The sequence below is a fragment of the Malaya genurostris genome, chromosome 2 (assembly GCF_030247185.1).
Source record: "Malaya genurostris strain Urasoe2022 chromosome 2, Malgen_1.1, whole genome shotgun sequence".
In the NCBI taxonomy this organism is placed as follows: Eukaryota; Metazoa; Arthropoda; class Insecta; order Diptera; family Culicidae; genus Malaya; species Malaya genurostris.
In genome coordinates this window covers 64,523,418-64,547,267 of record NC_080571.1, presented here as the reverse complement: position 1 = coordinate 64,547,267, position 23,850 = coordinate 64,523,418, and the positions used below count along the sequence as shown (strand labels likewise).

The following is a 23,850-nucleotide window of genomic DNA, read 5'->3' as shown; positions in this document are numbered from 1 at the left end:
CATTGGATGCGGTATGCTGGCAAGTGCGATGAATTTCAAGATAAGATAGGAATATGTTCCATTTTTCACGATAGGGCAGTAATATGATGAAACTGATGGTGTTGGGGTTTGCTGTGTTGTACACATTTATTTCCCAAAGAGATCTAAAAAATGTTCGTGTGGGTAAAATATGTTGCAAAAATACATTCGTGAATAACGGCACTCAGCTCTATCAGCGTTTTTGTGTAAAAAGTAAACAGTAGTATCAAAAGGTATTCCCGGAATTTAGAATCAATCATCCAACTGGCATAAACAGGCGGTTCCTCGAAGAATCCAATGTTCCGGTTGCTGTTCGCTGTCCAGATCGAGAAACATTACGAAGTTTGTCGAATGACCCGTGGTGGAGAGAACTCCCCGGCGGGCACTAGTCTTGTAGATTGGACACTCGTACCGGTGGAGTTCGGTTGTTCGTTTGCTCTCCTTCGGAGTCGGCGTCATGGAAATTATGGGCAGCACATCGTACAGCACACGTGGCAACGGTTCGTCCACGTGTTTGAGCTCTCTGTTCCAACGGGCTCCCTCCAGATACAGACCCTGTGATGGAAAAATTAAGTGCCATTAGATAAATAATTTCACAGTCAAAATGAATGCTAGAGTTTATGGGAAGGTTCCGGTAGTTTAATCCGTTCTTGAAAATGAAAATTAGTTTTTTATTTCTGTAAATGTTTTTAGTTCTGCATACTTCTTTGATAGAATATTGTCCTGTTTATGATTTTATGTGTACTATATTTTCTTCGATAAACATTCGTTAATTTTGATATAATTGCGGAATAAAACTGACAACATCAACCAAGGAAACCTTCGTTACTGATTTTTGAATTTTGAAACCTGTTTTATCCCACCTAGTGGTGTAATGATGCCTTTCTCATATCAATCATACTATCATATATAATACTGTGGTATTCTTCAAAATAATTTTCTTCGATTCTTAAAAGAATAACCGAAATCGGTTTGTTTGACCGTCTACTGATAAAAATTATCAATTGGAAAACATTTGAGGTCGATTTAGAAAAAATTTTAAGTTTTTTCCCCATTTTCAGTGATGGTATACTATATTTAACCCACTTTACCCTATATTTCCGGATCCGGAAGTCGGATCCGCATGAAATTCAGGAATTACGTATGGGACCATAGGACCTTTCATTTGAACCTAAGTTTGTAAAAATCGGTCGCGCCATCTATGAGAAAAGTTAGAACATATATTTTCTTATTTTTGAACATTTTACCCCATAACTCCCGAACCGGAAGTCGAATCCAAATAATATTCAGGAATTTTTTATGGGACCTCAAGACCTTTCATTCGAATCTAAGTTTGTGAAAATCGGTTCAGCCATCTCTGAGAAAAGTTAGTGCACTTATTTTCACAATTTTTTGCACATTTTACCTCATAATTTCGGAACCGGAAATCGGGTCCAAATAATATTCAGGAATTTCGTATGGGACCACAAGACCTTTCATTTTAATCTAAGTTTGTGAAAATCGGTTCAGCCGTCTCCGAGAAAAGTTAGTGCAAAAAAACGTTACATACACACATACTCACATACACACACACAGACATTTTGCGTACTCGACGAACTGAGTCGAATGGTATATGACACTCGGCCATCCGGGCCTCCGTTCAAAAGTCGGTTTTCACAGTGATTGCATAACCTTTCTATATGAGAAAGGCAAAAATATGATTTTTTGAAAATGTTAGGCCCTACAGGCTCCCTGGAGTAATAAATTGTTTCCATTGATTTTATAGACAAAAAACGTTAAACGCGTTTTTCTCGAAAGCAGATTTTGAATGTCCGTATCCATCGTCATTCAAAAACTACTGCACAATTTTTTTTTTCAAATTTTGCACACACTTTATACATATAAAAAACCAGACCCCAACGTTTTCCTTTTCGTTGTTTGTTACTTCGGGGAGGTATTATAGCTACAAAATGGCGGATTTTTTCGTGAAAAATCTTAGTTTTCACTTTGAACAACCACCAAAAATTTAAAAAAAATATCAAAACCAAACCAAATTATCAAACAGAAACGTTGGGATCTAGAAAAACTTCTACTTTAACTATGTGGCGTTCATTTGTTCACTTCTGATCAGTCTGCGCTGAGATACAGTGGACACCGCAAATCATGATTTTTAAGAAGCGTTCTCAAAATACCTCTTCATCGACTTATTTCTCAATATTTTCCCACGAAAAAATTACAAAATGTTGTTCAAATGATGCTCTTTATCATGCAAAACATTTGAATTTATTTTGTTGAACGATAATTCTGGAAAAATAATCGCAAAAATGATAATTTTTTTCATCGTTTAGACCCCTTAAGTTTAGAAAAGTTTTTTTTCCGATTAAACACACTTTACCCTATAATTCCGGAACCGGAAGTCGGATACGAATGAAATTTTGAAGTTTTGTATGTGACCATAAGATCTTTCATTTTAACTTAAGGTTGTTGAAATCGGTTACGCAATCTCTGAGAAAAGTGAGGAAGTAATTAGAAATAGGATTTTTTACACTAATCACTCTGTAATTGAAGAGCCGGAAGTCGGATCTAGAAAAAATACTAGAACTTGGTACTCATTTGAATCTAAGTTTGTGAGATTTGGTTCAGCCGACGACACAACCAGATACTCCGAAGAAAAATCGGAATAAAAAGTGTTCGTGAGTGATTTACCACCAGTTACCATAAATATAGCGACCCCTTGAAAATGACAAAAACTAACTATTCGAGCAACACTGTTCAAGTTGCTATGCTCTAGTTACCAAGGAGCACCAGAATAAATAAACAAACAGTTTGAAATAGTTGTGGAATAATTCCACCGTTTTGAATTTTTGTGTCTTTTCCTCTTATTTAGTGAATTCTGGAAAGCTATTAAATAATGTGGATAATCATAAACGCAAATTATGATAAAGCTGAGTGCAGGTGAGTGCTTGAATTTTATTATTAAATATTATTTTTCTATTGCAGTTAACATTCTTTCGCCGCCTTCGGAAATGCTTCTGAGAAGGGAGATATAGTATCTTTCTATTCGTTTCCTACGAACAGTTATATGTAAATTTAAAAGAGATGGTAGATAAATTGTTTAGATATACATAATTTAGTTAATTTCAGATTAATTCAATGGAATCTTTTGTGCGATCACTGAACCTCATATCAAACGGATTTGTTCACCTCATTTCTGCCGGAATTAATTTAGTGATCCATTAAACACTTCTAAAGGGTGAGAAACTGGAAAATCTGAGAACAAATCATACACTCTTGCTTATGTGCATTATTAAATAAAACAGTTGGCATATTAAAAAATAAACAGTTGGCATATACGAACAACATGAGTCTGAAGTTAACTGTATCATCCGAACGGAAAATAAGATCGCTCCGTTTATTGAGTAGAATTTAATAATCACATTTAACCTTTATATACTCAAATTTATATACTACATTCACCCGGCTGCGCAGTTGATTATATCGGTTAAATCGAAATCTACAGTAAAAAGTTTATTCAATACTGCCAACTACATTCAGTGGTTTCGTTTCAAGTTAGAATCTCTTGTTTTTGTTTACATTCCATATTTAGTTACCAAGGATACTGGTAACTGTTTTTCAAAATCAATAATTTTCCAACTTGTGTTGCCAGTTCCAACATTTTTTCAAGCGATTTCGTTTTGACATTACCAGTTACTGAGGGGTAGTTAGATTTGCGATACAGTTTTGATAGTCGAGTGGCAGGTCGTGTCGTCGGTTCAGCCATCTCCAAGTTAAGTGAATGTTACATATACACATTTTTCCACATTTTCTGTTTTGCCCCTTTGAGTGATGGTATAAAATTATTTTTCACAATATAGCCCTAATGATAATTTCTATTAATATAAAAAAATTTCAAGTATCCTACTGCGTGATATCCTAATGATACGAAGAAATCGAAGAAATGAATTGTTGCGAAGAGCACGGGGTCGGACGTTGATATTAATTTCGCGGAGCAAAGCAGGCCAGTCTATCTTCTTATTCAAAACATTTAATATTAATAAAGCACGTCCAACATCTCGTCGAACTTGTAGTGTATCGAGACGGATTAGTAACCCACGACTTCGTAGCTTGGTAGCTGGTGAGGATTGTTCCACGGTACGAACGACATAACAGTACTCCAGGGTTGAACGAACAAGTGAGCAGTACTTAGATTTAGCCATCCTCATTATAAATCCTAAGGGCATATTCAGTAGTGTTCTAGTCCTAGATGCATAATTTATGTCAGTTACAAAATTTAAATCTGAATTTTATAACCACAAAAATTGGCAGCCCCAGCAGTGTTTTACTCGTGTTTAAAATATATAAAAAATAGAACGGCATCGTAGACCAGTTTTAAATTTGACAGAAGAACTGGTCGAATTAATAAAACTAGAACGGCTTGCTGGGGATACGTTTGTTCCAGTTTCTGCTCTAGATTATAGATCTTCCATATATAACTTCTAGCTGCTGAATTTGCTCTAAGTTGCGAGAAGCTTCAGAAACAATATAGCTGATGTGTTGCTTGAATGTCAGTTGCTCATCGAGAAGAACACCAAGGTCTTTAACACAAGTCGTCCTGACTATCGTTGATCCTATCAGAAAGTATTCGAAAGGAAATTGCTCATTTTTCTTCGAGAGCGTAATGGTCGAGCATTTGTCAGGATTCAATTTTATACGGTTAACTTTACACCAATCGGCCAAGCTTTCAATGTAATAGTAGATTAATCCCGGAACCGGAAGTCGGATACGGATGAAATTCAGAAATTGCATATGGGACCACAGGACCTTTCATTTGAACCTAAGTTTCTGAGAAGCGGGTCAGGATCATTTCACCGTAGGCCATTTCGCCAAAAGCCGTTTCGCCGAATGCCATTTCGCCGAAAGAGTAATTTCGACCGAAAAATCATAGTAAGAAGGAGAAGGAGAAGGAGAAGGAGAAGGAGAAGGAGAAGGAGAAGTAGAAGGAGAATAAGGAAACTAGTTCAATGTGTATTGTTTACTACATAATGTAGTGACAGTAGTCGTTTCGCAATCTTTGCGAAGATGTAGTCGGAAGAACAGGAGAGGCGTAAAATAGTTTTGCGCACGCACCTTGAAAATCCGGATCTCTCGCGTCGTGTCATTGGCCGGAATATGGCAATTGCACAATTCACGGTACCTCGTGTTTAAAAACGGTGCAGCGAAAGGTCATTTGTTGATAAGAAGGAAAGAAGTGACCAAAATTGACTTCCGTATAGTGAAAAGTGCCACAATCGGGTTATTCAAGCTTTTTTGAGGCGAACAGTTCTGTTAGAGATGTGTCGAAAAAACTTCGTTTGGACTGAATTTTCGTGCGAAGGGCTACTCACGTACAACTGTTTTCACTGCCCATCATAAGCTTGATGCCCCAGAAGACGTAAAAAGATGTCAAAGTTTGCTAAAAAATACATGATTTGGCAATCCATTTGCTCATGTGGAAAGCAGTGCACTTTATTTGTGACAACCGGTGCAATCAATAGGCACGTACATATAAAGAAATGCCTTCGAAAGCATCTACTTCTACTTCTAAAGTCACACAATGCTCCTACGATTTGTTGGATGGATTCAGCCTCATGTCATTACTCAAAACGTGTATTGGAGTGATACAAGCCTATTGAGGTCAACTGCGTGGACTCGAACGTTCCGAAACTCCCTCGAACGCTCCGAAACTGCGACCAATTGAAAAGTACTAAGCCATCATAAAGCAGGCGCTTCGGAAACATGCTAAGGAAATGAAATCTGAGGAAGATATGAAGCAAAAATGGAATTCACTGCATAAAAAAGTTTGAAGATGTTCGGTTGAGTAGGTGAATTTTACTGAATATTTTCTTGTGATGCAATTCAGATCCGTACACCCCTCACTTCACAGAAGAACGACGACTCATGGGTGTCACGGAATTGAAGATTCGGGTAGGTATGAATACGTTTATAGGGAAGACTTGCGGACTCAAAAAAGCCCTTTAATACTACAGTTTCATGATTTAGTAATTAAAGTAAAAAACGATATAAATAAAATAAATCCATGATCATCGTTTGGTTCTAGCACCGATCAGGAGGACTCGAAGTTCACCCAAGCTTAACAGTTATTTTCGTATTCATGTCAGGCGGCCCATTTGCTGTTTAGCTTTTAGGTCATCTACAATTTAGATTTGAACTAAGCTCAGATTGAAAGTGCACTTTTCAAATTATTTCATGCAATTTTACAAATTATTTCATATTTTTGCACCATTGTTTTTACTTACATCAAAAGTTACAAAGTCCTCATTTTTACCACGCCGATTCTTTGGAAAGCATTGAAATGTATATGACAAAGAATATTTCAAACGGTGTTATTTTGTTTATTGAGTGTATGAAATAAATTAATACTCAAAAACAAAGACTTACCCTGACAAAAGTACCGATATCTGCTCTCTTCAGGACCCTATCTTCCGACTCGAATTCCGTCACCTCGAATGACATCACCAGATCGTCAATTTTCAGCTTATTTTTTCGCGAGTGATTCTGCATGACACCAGTCAGAAACGATTGAATGAAGTAGAATCCACTCATCCAGTAGACTTTCGGTTCACCGTCGTCGATCCAGCGTTGAAAGAATCCCAGACGCGATACGAAGTCATTAACGTAGCTACCGAGGGGCTTCAAAGATGGATAGCTTTTGGCAAGCCACGCCTGTGGTACCTTGCCGATGTTCATCGAACGATAGACTCGGTCCAGTTCAGGGATCATGCTGATCTGGCCCTGAATCGCTCGTTGCACGTCGATCAGACTAGCCTTGATGTAGATGATCAACCGGTTGAAACGAGTTAGTTCCTGTCGCAGAACAGTGTTCATCGAGTTGGTATACTGAATCGGGTACTTTTCGGCTGTCCCCTCGACATCGAAAGGTTCGGGTATTTTTTTCAAAATCTCCATACAAATAAGTAGAACCGGATCGGTTTTCTGTTCGTCCTTCCCGGCGGAAGATTTTCCAGCAAACAGTTGTGTTTGAGTCAGCAGCACACGGTCCAGTAGCTAAACAGACAACGAAATCTTTGATAGTTAGTCCACAAAGTAGGAGTGAAGATGTTATCCTACCGAATTAGTTTCTTCAATGTTCCTGGAAATATCTGCATTCTCGTGAAGTCCAAAAACCTCCGGATGGGCTGTCAGTGGCAATGTCGATAGGTACTCCAAGGTTTCGGATTTCACAGGATCCACTGGTACCCGATAGGTGCCGGATTCAGACAGTTGATACGCGTCCACTTCAATGGTTTCCGGATTGTAGATACGGTTCAGAAGTGACATGAGCAGACGCCGATCTTTGTCATCCGTCACTCGTCCACCGTAGTTGCACTCGCCCGTCAGATAGATGTGCCCTTCGAACGGTATGTACGAGTACTGATGAAGGAACAACTTCAACTGCATCAGTGAAATCTTCAGGTCAGATTCGTTGAACTCGTACGGTATGTTCCAGCCGAGCGGACCAAACTTACAGCGTTCCTGAACAACCGCATGGAAGAATACTAGGGAGAACACACCTCTTGTCCATACCCGCGTGGTATTGCTATCGCCATGGAACGCTTCATCCAGGAACGTTTCGTTATCAAGTGGTTCCGATGTGTAAGCCCTCATCATGTTCAATTTCAGTCCTTTCGGGGCTTCGTTGGTCATTTTGACGCTGTTCTGTAGTATTGGGACCGGGAATTTCTTACTTGGATAAGACGTACACCATAGCCGATATTTCGGATGGACGTGTTCGTACAGGCTCGAATCCATCACCAACTTCTCCAGTTCGTCCATGTACGATTCAGCAACGTGGCAGTTCTGCAAGATGACCCATTGGCCAAGTTTGATGGCATCCAATATTGTTTTGGTCGCTTTAGGACCCTGTCCTTGACCGAGCGATATAACCCGACTGTCATCGCTCATATATTTTTCACTAGCAAATGAGAACAAGCTGTCCATTGGGTCAGATCCGGGTGATAGCATAAATATTAGTGGGATTCTTGGAGAGCTATCCTCGTAAGAGGTACGAAGGTTGAACTGGGGAGGTTCGATGTAAGATTTGCCGATCTTGTCAATGATAAACTTTTGCAGCGCTGGCACGACCTTATCCGGGCGTAGGCATTTCAGCAGGATAAGTTTTACCAAATCGTCGCGCTCGTGATATGGTTCCGGGAATTGGCATTCTTCTGGAGCACTCTGGTTGTAAAACTCTCTCCATTGATCCAAATTCCCTTGGAACGATTCACGAAGCTTTTCCAATGCCTTCAGAGAACTCGCACGAACAAGATCGGTCCATGCTTTGTCGGTAAGCCATTCCGGTGCAGGGTTTGGATAGGGGTTTTCTAGAGCAATTCCTTCGGTCAACAGGAACGAGAGTTCCTGATCGTCAATCTTGCCCTCTCCACGAAGTATTCCCGAGCAAAGAACGAAGGAAAACATGAGCTTGTCTCGTTCGAACAGCGAGCGACAAACGTTGGTGTAGATCGCTTTGGTGAAATAATCGATCAGCAGTTGTAAGCGTTCGTCCAGGCTGTCCGATTTTGGTGTTTTGAGAATCGTTTGCACGAAAATGTTCAAAAACCAGGTAAGGCTGAACTGATACATGGGATCAATGTTAGCTAGTTCGGTGGTACAGAAGAAGAGAACTGCGGAATGGCGTGCTACTGGGATATAGAGCTGCCGGGCAGCATCGATTTCCGCTTCGGTTGCCACCGCGACGATTTGTTTCGCCTGGATTTCCTCAGAAAGTTGTTTGCTGGAGGTTAGTATGTTGATCGCATTCTCGTCATCCAAGATGTTACCCTCGGACGAGGAAAGGACCTGCAGAATCTTTGCTTCAGCATTGTACAGAGCTTCCTGATTCTGAGCAGATTCGATGATGAGGCTCTCTTTCTTTTCCTGCAGATCGGGACGTTCTTGTATGATAACGGTAGCCAATAGTTGCGAGCGTAGTCCTTGCTCCGTGATCATAAAATTCATCAACGTCACCATGACGGCAGTTTCCGGTAGATAGTGTGGATTGCGCAGGCTTGTGGTTATATAGAAACGGAAATTTTCATTGTACTCGATCAAACCATCGCCGAATTTAATCAGATTGGCACCTCTCGAACGGAAAACATTTTTCTCCAAGATCGAGTTTAATCCCGAGTCAATCATTTCGCCAACATTCTCAAGTAGGACCGGGTAACCATTAATTAGAGCATTTTCAACGACTCTCATGTAGTTGGGATCCAGTTGCTGGATAACTTTCAAGCTATTCTCCTTTTCCATGTTTTTGACCCACTTGTTGGCTTGACCCTCGGGATCGATCATCAGCGGCCACCGTCGAGCGTGTTTAACTATTATCCCATTCTCTACCGAAAACCCGTCCGTCGGTAGACCGCAGTTGGACCAATTTCTAATTTCTAAAGGATTTCCAAGAGTAGCCAGAAGCGAAAATTTGTCGGAGCAAGGAATTTCTTTCTGCAAGGTAAGCTGATTCCAGTCACCGATAATGCGGCTCCGGAATTCGGTCGAAAAACAGCCCAAATAGGCAATGCAGCCAGCTGCCAACAGAACGTCACCGATCACATTTTCCAATGATTTGTGTAGGTTTCCCGCACACTCCGACCAGCGCTTCTTCTCGCCTCCCAGACCACCGATTAGCTGTTCCGCACGGACCAGTTTTTTCTCGCAGCTGTCAATCTCGTCCTCCAATCGCTTTTTCTCTCGGGACTTTTCGGCAAAGAAATCGTTCAGCTTCTGCAGCTTGTCCAAGATTTCCTGCAGCTCGGCCCGTTTGGCGTTGAGCTTTTCCATCTGCATCGCGAGCTCCGCTTCGGCCCCGGCCAGGGCAACCTTCTTGGGGGCTACGATCTTGGCCACCCGGTCGTAGATTTCCATCGCGCGTACCCATCGGCAGAGTCCCTCACAGGCCATCGAGATGTTTTTGATTTTCTCCGGTACGAACTCACGGTCCGCTATGTAGCTATGTTGGGAAGAGTTGTTAGAATTCCACGAGAACAATAGGGAAAGTATTTCAAATGCGAACACTTACACATCACGAATTTTCTTCATCACTGGAACGGGAATGTTATCCTTGTCGAATGTTTTAAGACCGTCTAGAAACTTTAGGTCGCCTAACATTTTCTGCGATGGACCCCAAAAATCTTCCAAAACTTTGCCGGCTGTGGAAAGAATAAACAAATTAAAAAAGGGGGGATTTGATAGTTACGTTTTGCCAAGGATCCGTTTGGCGATCGGATCCAACTCACATGGATCCGTTTTGCGATCGGGTTTGATGCCCTTGATTACACAAACCGCCTCCAGCACTAACTTCACTCCCGACGGTGGATTTTTCATCGACTTGACAACGGTTATGTCGGCAGGTTTTAGAGTATCCAGCGCCACAAGTGCAGCTTCAAGTGCCGGAACCGCTTCCTGCAGATCGCTTTCGCAGTCATCCTTGATGGCTTGTGCCGACGCGGCCGCCTCGTTGGCAGCCGTTTCATCTGCTCCAACAATTTCCTTCTTCTTTTCGGCTTCAGCCGTTTCTCGTTCAATGTTGACCATAATCTTTTCGGTTTCGTCCGAGGTTTGCTTCAACTGTGGCTGGAGGTTTTTCAGTTGATCCTGCATTACTGACACTTGACCGGCCGCAAATTCTAACTTCTCCAAACCGACCGTGTACCGATCCCGCTGAGCAATAATCTCGGAAAATTTCTTACGATACAGTGTATTGAAGGATCGTAACATCTCCAAGTATGACGTGGGAGTTACATAGTTTATTCTTCCTTGTTCCAGGAAGAATCGTTTGGAAGTTTCAACCACTCCCCGGTTGAACACCATAACTAATTCTACAAGCTTTCTTTCGAGACGGTTGAGTTTCCTTGCTTTATGTTTCTCCTGTTCTTCGTCGTTCGGTTGTAGTGACGTCGCTGATGGTTCGGTTGATGGAGTTTCCTGATCCAGTTCCATAGATCTAATGAAATTCTCTGCAACTTTTTGCAATGCATCATCTGGCCATGAAGTGAACCAATCGATGGTACAACAATTGATCAAGGATGGATAGATGCGTATACGTTTTTTGAATGAATCGCCTATCGGCGAAAAAGCTAGTGCGATGTGCAGATTTTCTCGAACTCTTTCCACGAAGAAATTGTACAACGAAAGGGCAGTCGAATCTATCGGCTTATTCGTCTGTCTGGCAATAGTTTGCATCTGCTCTAGTATGACTGCTTTTTCGTCGGTTTGGAACAAATTTGGAATGTCAGCTGTGTTCAGCAGAGAGTTAATATCTTCCACAAAGGCTTCCTCTTTTGCTTGTGAATCATTGAACAAAAATACCGTGGATTTTCCTTCATTCCCTGCGTTCATCAACAGTTTCTTCATATCCTCGCGCCATTCGTTTATCGAATAGCTTCTGGTAACCTCGACCTCAAACACATCGGCGTCGGCCATATTGGCGGCCATTTTAACCGAGCTTCGTCGTCCAGCTCCACCAAGTCCGACCAGAAGCAAATGTCCACGTGGCATCTGTAGAACTCTTGAGATTCTAGATACGTGTTCAATCGCAAATCGGAACAAGACCAGATTCATCGGTGACTTGGAATGGGCGTTGTACTCGCTCAAATAGTAGTTCATATTCTTTTCTAACTTCGTCCAGCTGTCAACCTCGTCGTACACACGTTTGACAGCATCCGGTTCCATGTAATTACCAAACAACAGGTCACGCATATGTTTATCGGTAACCCGTTGGCCACTCTCCAAGCGGTCTCCAAATGCCACTTCAAGTTTCATTCGTAGCTGACTGTTGGCAGCTTCGTCTACTAAACGTAAAAGAATTTGCTTGTCATTTTCGTCAACCAAACGATCGTAGAAAACGCGATATGTTTCGTGAGCCCACAGACGGACCAGCTTCTCCGGATCCGGAAGACGTTTGGCGGGAACAAGCACGATTCCTTGATATATTCGAGTAACATCTCTCAGCGAGAATAGATAGTGTGATTTGGCGGGTGTCGGTAGGAAATTGGCAATTGCTCCTCGGTACACCGAGATAACTGCTTGGCTCAGATTCTTGCACAACCGAGACACGGTATCTGGATAACCTTTCGAAAAGTGCCACTCTCCGATAGAGGTGAATATTCTGAGCAAAGTGGTGTCTTCGAATGAATCTACGGACACTACGAAAGTATGTCGGTATAAACGCTGCGGGATGTAGTTACTGCCTCCAAGCAGTCCCATCGCTCCGACGAACAACAGGTCAATCAACTCGATCTTGGAGGTATCGCGCAGATCGGACCAAAGTCGATGGTCCAGCCACTGTCGAATCAATTCCAACGGAGGTTGAGACCCGTATTCGTCTCGAGCGGGCATGGCTACATCATCGATAAAATTGACGCATTCTTTTCCTACGGGAGGTCCAAAAACTCCCTTTCGGCGTCGGTCCAGTTTGGACATAATAGTGTCCTGCATCTGCTGGGCAGTACTCCGAGCCGAACAGTTGATGATGTTGGAGATAAATTTGTTTTTCGGTAAATCTCGGATGTAGCTCGCAATGGTGGCACTTTTTCCGGTACCCGTGGGGCCAACCAGAAGTATGGGAATGCCGGCCGAAAGACACATTTCTGTCCAGTATAGGATATAGCCACTTTCTTTCGTCGGAATCATCAGTTCAGAAACGATACAACTTTCCGGTAGAGCTAGTTCTTCACTCTTCAGCCATGGCCACCAAGTTTCCTGCTCATCGAAACGATAATCGAGGAAGTTCATCTTCTCCGGGTACATTTGTCCTCGATTAAGAGAATAATGTTTGGGTTTCGGGTGATCTTCGTTAGCTCCGTACATGATTTTTCGTAGAAGAGGATCAATTGTTTTGCGACCTTCGACTGTAACAACGGAAAAGTAAGCCCATGCGTAGCAGAATAGGAACATCTGTTGGAACCAGATCTGGTTGTAGTTGGAGGTTCTTGATATAAATATGGTGAAGAACTTGGACAGCATCTGTAACAATAAGGATATTGATCTTTTGGAAAACTATTCCTCTATCAGCACGGAACGTACGGCATAGTGGTGCATCTCCGAGAGTTGTAGAACGGTTTCGACGGATTTCAACCAATTCAAAGCTGGAGGGATAAGCCATTCCGCCAACTGTTCGAATAAACCGATGTTGATCTCGTTTACTCCCCGTTCTTCCAGGTGCAGGAGGTATGATTTATGCAGTGCCATCCAACTCAGTTGAGAAGGTTCCATATAGATCATGCCGCATCTTAAATAAAATATCTCGATTAGTAGAAAAAAAAAGGTCATTTCTGAGACAGTAACAAACCGTGAAACTGTAGCCGGAGATGCCTGATCCAGATCGGCGGGTTCGAACATCAAATTCATCATTTTAGTCATCTGGATTATTTCGCCGGACATCAAGCATAGTTTTCGGTTGTCGTCTGTATAAAAGATGTGGATTTGTTGTACCCGCTATACTAATTAAAATTTATCCGTGACCTACCAAGAACTGTATTCAAGTTCTCAATCCATACGGCATCCACGGGACCATCGAAAATGATCCATTGTCTTTCCAGACTGTGAGTGTACACCATCTCCCGGAAGGTGTTGGCCAACACTCCGTCAGACCACTCGTGCGAGGCCGGATCGAAACTACCGTATAGCTGTCCCATCGAAATCGCTTTCGGGTTAATGATCCTAAAGGTGACACCCTGTTCCTCACAGGAGAATCCTTTCTCCTTACGTAGCTCCCTAAGCGTTTCCGCGAGCACCTGATAGGCAGTCGTTTTGCCACCCATTGAATCCCCGACAATCATGAGACCATGCCGTACCAGTAGCATTTCGTAAATCTGCATCACCTTCTCGATGAACCACGGGGTCGGTTGAAGTTTGCGTTTGACTAGTTCGATTAGCAATAGGCGAACGATGTCTTCACGTGCGGGCTAAGAAAATATCTAGTTATTGGGAGCTCTCAGCACATGACAATCAGATCGTTCACTCACCGGTGGCAGCTCCACGCCAGGGAACAAATCCTTATAAATTCCCTCGAATAATGGAATGTCTTGCTGAAGAAACTTTGGCAGATTGACGTCGATGATTGCTCGCAGAACAATCTGAGCTTCCGACAGCTGAGGCTGTGATCTTCGAAGAGCACCGGCAGCGGTGAGAACTGATTTGACAGCTCTCATACCATAATCATAATGCGACTGGGATGACAGTTGCTCCGAGCACAGCTTGTAGGTATGGACAATTTTCTGCGCTAGGATGCGAGCTTCGTCGAAACCGTTGGAATATAGCGTAATCTCTCCTATCATGGCATAGTCGGGAACCATCATGGCTACCGTACGGAACAGAACCTTGAGATTATCCGGAAGCTCGGTTCGACCGGCATAACCCGGATTCATAGTAATAAATATGTTACACGTCGGATCAAGCCTCAGAGTAGTCTCTTCAAAGGTGAACTTTACCACTTTGCAAGCGATGGCACGTTGAATCGTCAGAATTTGCTGAGCCACTACTGACAGCACTTCCAGCTCAATGCGATTGAACTCATCGAAGCACGCCCATGAGCCAGATTGTGCCAAACCTTTGAAGAACTTTCCAAGCGCTTTGTAGTCCAGTCCGTCGGAACAATTGAAGACGACGCATTTCTTGGCCACAGCTTTAGCAAGATCTTTGCACGTTTCGGTTTTACCCGTACCGGCAGGACCCTCCGGAGCTCCTCCGAGGTTTAGTTTAAATGCGCCCATTAGCGTTCGGAAACACCGATCGGTCAAGGGAGTTGTAACCAGGCGTCCAGTGTTGCCAAGATATTCCATACCGTACTTAAGATCTGTAGTTACCATGCTACAGGCAACGTAGCTTTGTTTGTCGTCATCATCTATCTTCCAATAGTAACGCAACTGAGAGAACCAGTTGAAGTCACCCGTATCGGAGATGTTTCTTTGGATTAACAAGTCAATGATGTCCCGAGCTGTAATGAATATCAGAGTTAAATGAAAGTAAGGCAACATACCGACCCTGAACGGACCGTGAACATCTACAACAATCAGAGCTTCGATTGTGATGGTTGCTCCCGTAGATAGATCGCCTCTAACTAGATCCACCAGTTCACCAATTTGCGAGGTACATTGTTGGGAATAATCGGTTAGTTTGCCAGTTTGGATTGCCTCCTCCGCTTCTTCGGTCCATTTCAGGCAGGAAACTACCTGTACAACTTGTCCAGGCCAATTCAGTACCCAAGTTTTGCGAGGATCTTTGAAGTAAGAATCGTACGACTGCCAGATTTGTTCCTTGACACTTTCCAGCATAACAACCTCCACTTCCTTAAGCCATTTCTCCACCAATCCCTACAAGAAACAATTTCGTTGAGTTGGATAATTAACTAAAAAATACAAATCTATCAAACATTCGCTAGCGCAGGGTTAATCTTCCTCGTAACTGGAATTTGTTCATCCTCCGCCGATGTGAATGCCGTGATTTCCATCTGCGAGTCAAACTGCAACGAATTAATACCCTCGAAGCACTTCTTCATGTGGGGTTGGACGCGCATCGGATCCTTTGTCTCGGACAATATTTCCAACAGTTCATCGTTAGACAGGAAGAAGAACCGTGCAAAGAACAAACGTTTCTTTTCCAGGTACAAATTCAGTCCTCGCTGGATGTCTTCCAGGTCTTTGAAAGCATTTCTCAGCACATTCAACAAATCTGGAAAATCGGTAGCCTGGATAACGTGCGGATCAGTGGTCGTATGACGCATAACTTTGCGGAACAATTTATCGACGGTCTTGAAATGACGGCCTTCGGTAGGCATCTGGCGCATTATGTCCTCGGAGCTAAAAATAGGCTCCAAATACATCCAAGTAGCTTGAACCTGAAGCCAGATATCGATGATATCCTGCATCGAAATAAGTTTATCCTCCCACATGGTTGCTTTGCTACCAAGTGCCGCAATGTACGGAGATCCTCGCATTGCCTGGGCTTTCAGTATATGATCATCTAGCAGCGTTTGGATATCATCGACCGACGACAGTATGGACATGTCGGAGTCACGGTACTGAACGCATACAAACTTTACATCGATCCATTCTTCTTGCATGTTAACAAGTTGTATATTCAGCTCGTACTCTTTTCCGGCAGCATTGGAAATCTCTTCCAATCGGTTCTGAATTTTCATTACGTCTATATCGACCATCAGACAAAGAGAGTTCTGAACATTCGGATCTACTTCTTGACCTAGTTCTTCCGATATCTGCACCCAATGGCGTTCGCACAAACCTTGTCTGCAGATTGCCTCCATGATCGGCAGATAGATCTTGAACTTATCAATTTTCATTCGTATTTGTTCGGCTACGCGTTTCGCTTGCGGACTACCGGTAAGTTCTTTCAGTAGTACCGTCATTGAATGAGACATTTCTTCAACGGCTGCGGTAATAACTGTGGCATCCAGTTCCCTGAACGACCCAAAGTACCACACTTCGTGGCACGAATCGAACTTGTACGCCGTGTGCCAAAGGCGTTCGATTGGAGCCATCTTATCAATCATTTCGTTCAATGCCGGGAAGAACGATTGATCAATTTGCAACAGATTTTCGTCCTGATTGATTTCCTTGGCCTCTTTACTGCATTTCTAAAACGAAAAAAAACCAATACGGGTTGAATCGTAGGTGTGAACCGATCAGCTATTCAAATACCTCCAGGGTCATCATCAGACCGTCAACCGTGGCAACCTTTTCTTTCAAATCATCCAGCGAGAGCATTTCGCGGATCTCTCGGGTCCGGAAGTGGTCCATTTTTTTCTTCTCGGTATTCAAATACATCTCGAATTGGACTCGTCGCTCACGGAGTGCCATTTCCAGATTTTCACGTACCACCAAAAGGCGGGCACCGCTGAGATCAAGCACTTTCTCCAGCTCCTGGGGCCAGAGAAAGAGACGCGAGTTCAGATTGATATCTTCGTCTGGAAAAATAAAGCCCAACATCAGTAGGGTGTATTGTTCTCGAACCAATTCGGGATTTCGCATATTACGATCGAGTATGGCGTAGGTCAGGAGGAAGAGAACACGCTGGGCGACATGCTTGATCTCGGTCTTCAGCTGGTACATTCGTTCTTCACGACACTGCGTAAGGTAATTTTGGAGGGCGACCACTTCCGGAGTTTCTTTCGGGCGTTCGCCGGCGTGCAGCGACATGTCCTCGAACTCGTCACAGATTCTACAAGCGGGCATAGTCTAGTCTCAGGGCGTTCGGATTTATGCACAAATTTTCTTTCCTCAATACTTACCGACGGTTTTCCACTTGATTGAGCGTTATGAAGTAGTTGATCACAAAGGCCTTCAACTCTTTGACTAGGTTTTCCAGCACCCGGTTTAGGCGACTGTTGTCCAGCATGAACAGGTTCAGGGGAATGAAGTCCCGGAGAAAGTAGATTCCATGCAACAATTCAGTAAATTTTTCCACGAGGTCTTTGAAAATTTCAAGGGATGGAAGCTCACGCTGCGAGAAAATACTTTCTGTGATGGCTTTCATTTTGTTTGCTAGAACCGGAAAGTAGTACTCGTACATCGGATATAGATAAGTGGTTGGTCCGGTTTGATTCGCCGACACTATGCTTTTGACTTTTTCGTACAGTTTCTCCATATCGGCGTTATCCTCCCGTATGTAATGCAGATACCCCAGTTGTTTCTTGTCTTGGGTTAAGTAGTACTCCAGTCGTGGAATTTTGTACCCTACCTTCAGGATATTCACAAAATAGCTTTTGAAAAGATCGGGTAATTCTTCCATGTAGGGATAGATAACAATCTTGCCACTGCTCTTCATGATGAAAGAAGTTCTTCGTTCGTCAACCGTAGTCGTGAACAGGTCATCGGTTGACTCCGACGACAGAAGGCTAGGGTCATCGTCATCGGCTTCGTACAGAGACATATCACTTTTCTCAGCGTTCTTCTCGATCTCGGTATCGGGTTTACCCACGACGGAAACATTCAACGTCATGAAAGGTTTCTTTTTAAGCTTGTGGTGCGTATCTTCACCACTTGGGGCATCTCCACCGCGATACACTTCCAGCGCCTCTGCTAAATGATCCAGACTCTTCTTAATCAAGCCTTGCAGATGATACGAGGTCAAGGCGTGAATACAATTAAAGAAGATTGTTCCTCTGCCACCGTGGATGGAATTTCGGGGCACCAGATCCTTCCAATACTTTCGCATAACGTCCACCAAGTCAGCTACGCGGGGCATCCAGTCGTTAACCAGAATCTGAAAAGCATTTAAATTTCAACGTTCTTGAAGTGAAGAAACCCCAACAAAACTCACATCTCTCGTTATCCGACAACTTTCGTAAACCGTTTCGGTGATTTTATCCGCATGCATTGGAATATCCGTATTGTAGAACTTGGCAGCATCTACCACCAGCAAGTTTCCGTACAACTTGTGCCATAACAAGTTGATGGCTTGCAGCACTGGGTGATTCACCATCAAAACTTCTTCTAGGCGATTCTTAGCCACCTGAATTGAACATTTCCACGGAACCGGTGCGATTAATGTCGGTATTGGAAACTCCGGTGGTTCAATGGTCAACTGTAGTCGTCTACGTTCCTCCTCCGACTGGAGAATGTATCGTAGAAAGGAACGCTTCACGTGATACCGGTAGTCTTCCTGTAGATCCATTAGCAAAATCGTTAAGTAGACAGCTTGATCCCGATGGACATTGTGTTCCGGATCGAAGAGATAATCTAGCAGCATCACTTCCGGGTGAATGTTGGGCCAGAGTTTCTCTTCTTCCAGGATAAATCTGCAAGCTTGTTTCAGGTAGACTATTTTGCTGTCGATTTGGGGCAGAATCTTCTTGATCAGATGCGAAGGGTAGTGGCTAATTTTCTCCACCGACAGTTCGTCCAGAAGGCCCAACGTTCGCTGACGCATTTCCTCGTCGAATCCGGAGCTGGCTTCTGTGTAATGATTTTCGTATTTTTGCAGGATTTTCTGTTTCTGCTCGTCAGGATGAACCGGCAAGAGGGCTTGTAGGTACTTCAGCTTGCTAGAGAATGGCTTTGATTTATTTGGCTAATATTTGCTCGAGAAATAAATCTTTGGTTTTCAGGTTATGTTTAAATTAGAATCTAAACGCTTTTCATGTGTCGAGTTGAAGCGTCAGAGAACTGCTATTTGAGATTGAACAAACTTTCTAAATTTTAGATAATTTTTTTACACACATCAAAAACTGAACTCGTTTGCCTTGAAAAAGAAAACCCTTCAACAACCCTGTAATTTTACTCATAGTCAACGTTCAGCATCATATGTGTCAATGCCTCGGTTATTTGAAATAACATTTTAGTAAAATTGGGGTGAAATGTGCTATAATGGAGAAATGATTCCGAACGTGTAAAGTGATAATCATTCTATCTTCTTATTCCTTATTGACTTTTTGTCTTCCTACTGTTTATTCATCCCCTCATTGATTATGAGTTCTCCTACTTATTATTATTGGTCCTACTGATTAAAGACTGTACTCGAAAATCATGCAACAGTCAAAAATGATCACCAAAAATTACAATTGAATGCCGAGTTTTGACTTTAGTTATGTGATTTTTTAATCTTTGGTTTTGCAGACTCCTCTCCAAAGCAACATAACCACACCTTGGACCTAACGCTACCCATCGGATCATGTGAAACACTAGCGCCATCTTCCTTACACACTTTCATCCATTCGTTCTTCAAATCCTTGTCGTTTCTGAAGACTTTTCCAAATCTCTTTCATTGTTTTCTGGACGAATCGGAATGGGAGAATTGATCTTTTGGGCTCAGTCTTGAATCGGAAGAGTTGGTCTTCCTTTTGCTGTCTTCTCGCTGCTGGGTCTTCTTAAACAAAGTCTTCATTCGGGATACGACCGAATTATCGATTTCCAACCGTTTCGCGATCCACATGCGGGGTTCGCCTGCACTTCTCATAACCAATTTCATCGATTTTCACTCATTCAATAGAAAGTTATACACAAAATAAAGTGCTGCATTTTTGTCGAGTACAGTCTTTATCCATTTTCTTACTGAGTATTCGACTTCCTACTAACTGTTTGTCTTCCCACTGACTATTCATCATCCTCCTAACTAACTGATGCCTCTTCTGAGACAGAGCTCAAAATTGTCACGCATTCTCAATGAAATCCTCCAACAGACTTATTTTCGAAGCATTTTCTTCTCTCATTCCAAAAAATTAAGTATCAATGTTACTGTCACTCGCTCCTCTATGACAAAACGAAACCAAACTAACGTTTAGAGGGAGAATCAGAAGAATTTCAGTTCTCATTTTTTCATAGATATAATAAAAATGTGTGGCGTTTGGCTATTAAAAGTTACTAAAATATGATAAATCAAAGTAACTACACCCCAGAACCTCTTTAGAAACCAAAACTACTACAGATTCGAGCACCAACAGGTAAAAGTCACTGTGGAACCTTTTTCTGTTATTTTCGATTCACAAAGCTTCGGTTGAATATTATGTTACACTGGATTTTTACTGAAAACCGCAAATGACTGAAAGGGCAAATGAAAGAAAGAACACAATTTTAAAACTACTGTTCCACTTATGTCATTAACTGGATCTTGATCTTGTTCTCAAAATTTGCAAGCGCAGCTGAGAGTGACATTTATTTCTTGTCATTTTCGTATATTTTTAATCAATGAAAATGACTTTTTTTTAGCTCTGCTACTAAATATTCCCTTCTGATTATTCCTCCTCTTAGTGACTATTCGTCCTCCTACTGACTATTGCTCTACTGATTATGCGTTTTCTTACTGACTCTTTGTCCTCCCACTTCATTATCTATTCATTGATTCCTCCTCTGAGGTTATTCGTTCTATTTATGGCTGCTCATCCTCATACTACCTGCTCGCCCTCTTACTGTCTTTTCGTCCGCCTACTGACATTTTCATCTTCCACTCAATGTTCGTCCTCTTACTAACTATTTGACTTCTTACTGACTATTCATCCGTCTACTGACTAATCACCTTCCTACTGATTGATACATTTTGGCACCTGCAGATCGTGGATGCAGAACGATTTATTTCTTTTTATTTTGTGCTGTTTTCACACCTCACTCACTCCAAAATCCCTTGCCATGTTCTTTTTATTCTTTCACTTTCCATCAGGTAAATGATGAAAAGCCACGGAAAGGCACAAATCTCCAAATAACTAGGGGAACGTGCTACTTGAGCCAATTAGTTGTGATTCCTGATTTCTGATTAATCATCTTCCTACTGATTGTTCGTCCTCTTATTGACTGTTCGTCATCATATTGGCTATTTATTTTCTTATTGACATGTGGCAAAACCTTTGCATACGGATTCTGTGTGGCAAGTCATTTGTTTAGCACTGTTGGAGAGATCAATTTGACAAAAGACTAATTCGAATCGTTTTAACTTAGAAAATGTTAACGGTATACAAGTTGTGTCTAAGAAAAAGTTTTATGTAATCAAAAGAGAACTTTAAAAAAATATGCACTGACTAAATGCTTTTCCGATGATTAGAAAATTAACCGAATAAATAAGACTAAAAGTAGTGTCGCATCATTTCTTTTTGCTTTCGACGTTGTCATAATTTGTTCATTATTTATTTTTGTATTATTTAGAGGTCTTAAAATCATTCGCCGCTTCGGACCATAAAAACTTTTTGTCCCTATGTGCGAGGTTGGGAATCGCTATACTCACCAAAAAGATGGAATGTTTATTTTTCATCAAAAACTTTTTGAAAATGCCTTCAACATATTTTAACGTCAATAAGCCTTATAACCTCTTCTTAATTCACCGTGTGATGTGTTAATGCCAGTATTTGTATTGAACGAGCCTAAACTTTTTTTTTAAATCGGCTTCGAGAAAATTGATCCGAAAGGAAAATAGTGCGTTCTGTCAGTTAGGTCACTTTTTCCATTATATCTCCCGAATCGAAAGTTGCAGTCGATTGAGCTTCGAACTTGATTAACAACCCAATAATTGGTTTTAAACTAGCCCAAGTTTAAGGCAATCAGCCATCTTCGAGAAAATCGAGTGGAAAGAAAAAATAGTGCGTTTTGTCGGTTATGTCACTTATACCACTCGTTTTACTTTACAGTGCAAAATAGATTTCCTACAACTACACTTTTTCTGTACAATCAACATTTTCTGAGATACATCCGCCATTTTAATGTGAAAAAATAGCCACGCTGAAGACGTGTGTAAAGTTTCATTCAAATTTGATGACTTGTTTCCTATTTCTGAAAGTACTCCACTGTCGAATGCATCTCCTACTGACTAGTCATCTTCCGACTGATTGTGAAATCGTAACCGAAAGTCATTTATTCGAAAGCTGTTGCACCGGATACTGTTTATCCGATTCGTTGAGCTGACGTTTTCGGTGAGAAAGCCTTCGGTAAAAAAACTTTCGGCGAATTACAATGGAACTATCGATTATCATAAGAAATTAATATGATCAAGGAACTTAATATTTACTAAATTAAGTCATTGGGCTGAGTTCGAAGAAAAGATCGATTGGACAAGAGATAGGCCAGATTCAACACATACTTACACACTTTCATTCAGCTTCAACTTTTTCATGTACTGCTCGTTACTGAGTCGCTTCCGTTTGACCCTCACCGGACAGATGGTTTTCCCTTTGGATGATGATGTGCACTAGCATAAACAAGAACCCCAAGAAAGCAAATTCAGTAAAAAGTCAAGCAACCTACTAAGTAGAGCCACCGTCGAAGCGGCTAAAATTGGCGGTTCCATTAGCAACACTTGACTGCTACACGGGAGTACCCACAGGGGGTGATTACAAACTGTACTTACGAATTGTGGTTTGCGTGCTTGTTCTTCCTTCTGCCGGCGACGTTTTTCCGCTTCCCGGATGCTTTTGGCAATCATTCGGTCCAAATGACGCTGTATGCGTAGCAAAGCTTCGTCGTTTTCCTCCGGTGTGCGGTAGGCGAACTCATCGAAGTGAAATTTTTTGGGTCGTTTCTTGCGCCGAATGGCCGGAAGTTTTTGGCGGCCATTTTGATTGGCTCGACCGTACCGACGGAAGAACTCATTTCCCATGAGAAGCGGTTTGGTGAGAGCTAGATCGTGGAAAACTTTTAGCCGCAGTTCTTTGTAAAGTTGAATCAGTTGGCTGGTCATGTCGGGAAACCGACGGTCGGGCGGAGATAGCGAAGATGATTCCGGTGATAAGTACTCCGGGCTTCCCAAAGAGGACAATTTTTCCGGTAATAGTAGCCCTTTAAATCCCCGGCCATCGCTTCTTGGACATTTGTACAAGCTATAATCCTTATTGAAACAGGCAGGTTTGATGACGTTGATTTTCGCTAAAATATATGATTAAAAATCAATGGTAAATTCCAAGTTGCTCGATCCAGTTTACATATCTGCTCTTCTATGAAATTTCTAGCAGGATCTAACGGTAATTCGTCTTTCTTGTAAACGAATTTGTAAAACGGAACATCTTCAATGTTTCTTTTCGCTTTGGGTTTAATCTTTTTCACTTTTCTCAGCATTTTAATCAAAATTTACACAAACGGCTAGGAAAATAATGCGTTCACATTTTATTCGCAATAAACAGTGAAAATTTATGGCAATTGTTGGGTTACTGTAAACGGAATCGTAGTAGCCAAGGTAATGGTAACGGTGGATACTTTTGGCATCAACACGTGCTAATTGCAACTTGTTGACACCAACAACAAATCCTACAGGTTTGTTTTGATTGCCTGTTGAGTTGAGAATCAGGTCAAGGATCCAACAGGTGTTAGCTTGTGGTTACTAGGAGGTAAGTACACATGTGGTTATAACGATGTAAGCAAATAGCAG

At 42.0% G+C, this 23,850-nt stretch overlaps 1 protein-coding gene across 3 annotated transcripts; it reads right to left on the bottom strand.

Annotated features, from left to right (window-relative positions):
• Nucleotides 1-139: 139 nt before the first annotated feature.
• On the bottom strand, nt 140-23,576 carry LOC131429886 (dynein axonemal heavy chain 3). Of its 3 annotated transcripts, XM_058594328.1 has the most exons (19): nt 23,408-23,576; nt 22,837-23,351; nt 22,574-22,677; nt 18,331-19,054; nt 17,300-18,273; nt 17,045-17,229; nt 16,710-16,975; nt 15,425-16,645; nt 15,047-15,365; nt 14,019-14,989; nt 13,520-13,958; nt 13,343-13,457; nt 13,078-13,282; nt 10,290-13,017; nt 10,073-10,202; nt 7,126-10,003; nt 6,436-7,062; nt 6,294-6,332; nt 140-573 (listed from the first exon to the last, which is right to left on the bottom strand). In XM_058594328.1, exons 1-19 carry the CDS (start codon nt 23,538-23,540, stop codon nt 271-273), a joined length of 12,876 nt encoding a protein of 4,291 aa, XP_058450311.1. In that variant the 5' UTR covers nt 23,541-23,576; the 3' UTR covers nt 140-270. The 3 variants fall into 3 exon arrangements, with proteins under 3 accessions (XP_058450311.1, XP_058450310.1, XP_058450312.1); XM_058594327.1 differs by having other exon boundaries at nt 16,710-17,229; XM_058594329.1 differs by lacking the exon at nt 6,294-6,332.
• Between the last annotated feature and the right edge of the window lie 274 nt (nt 23,577-23,850).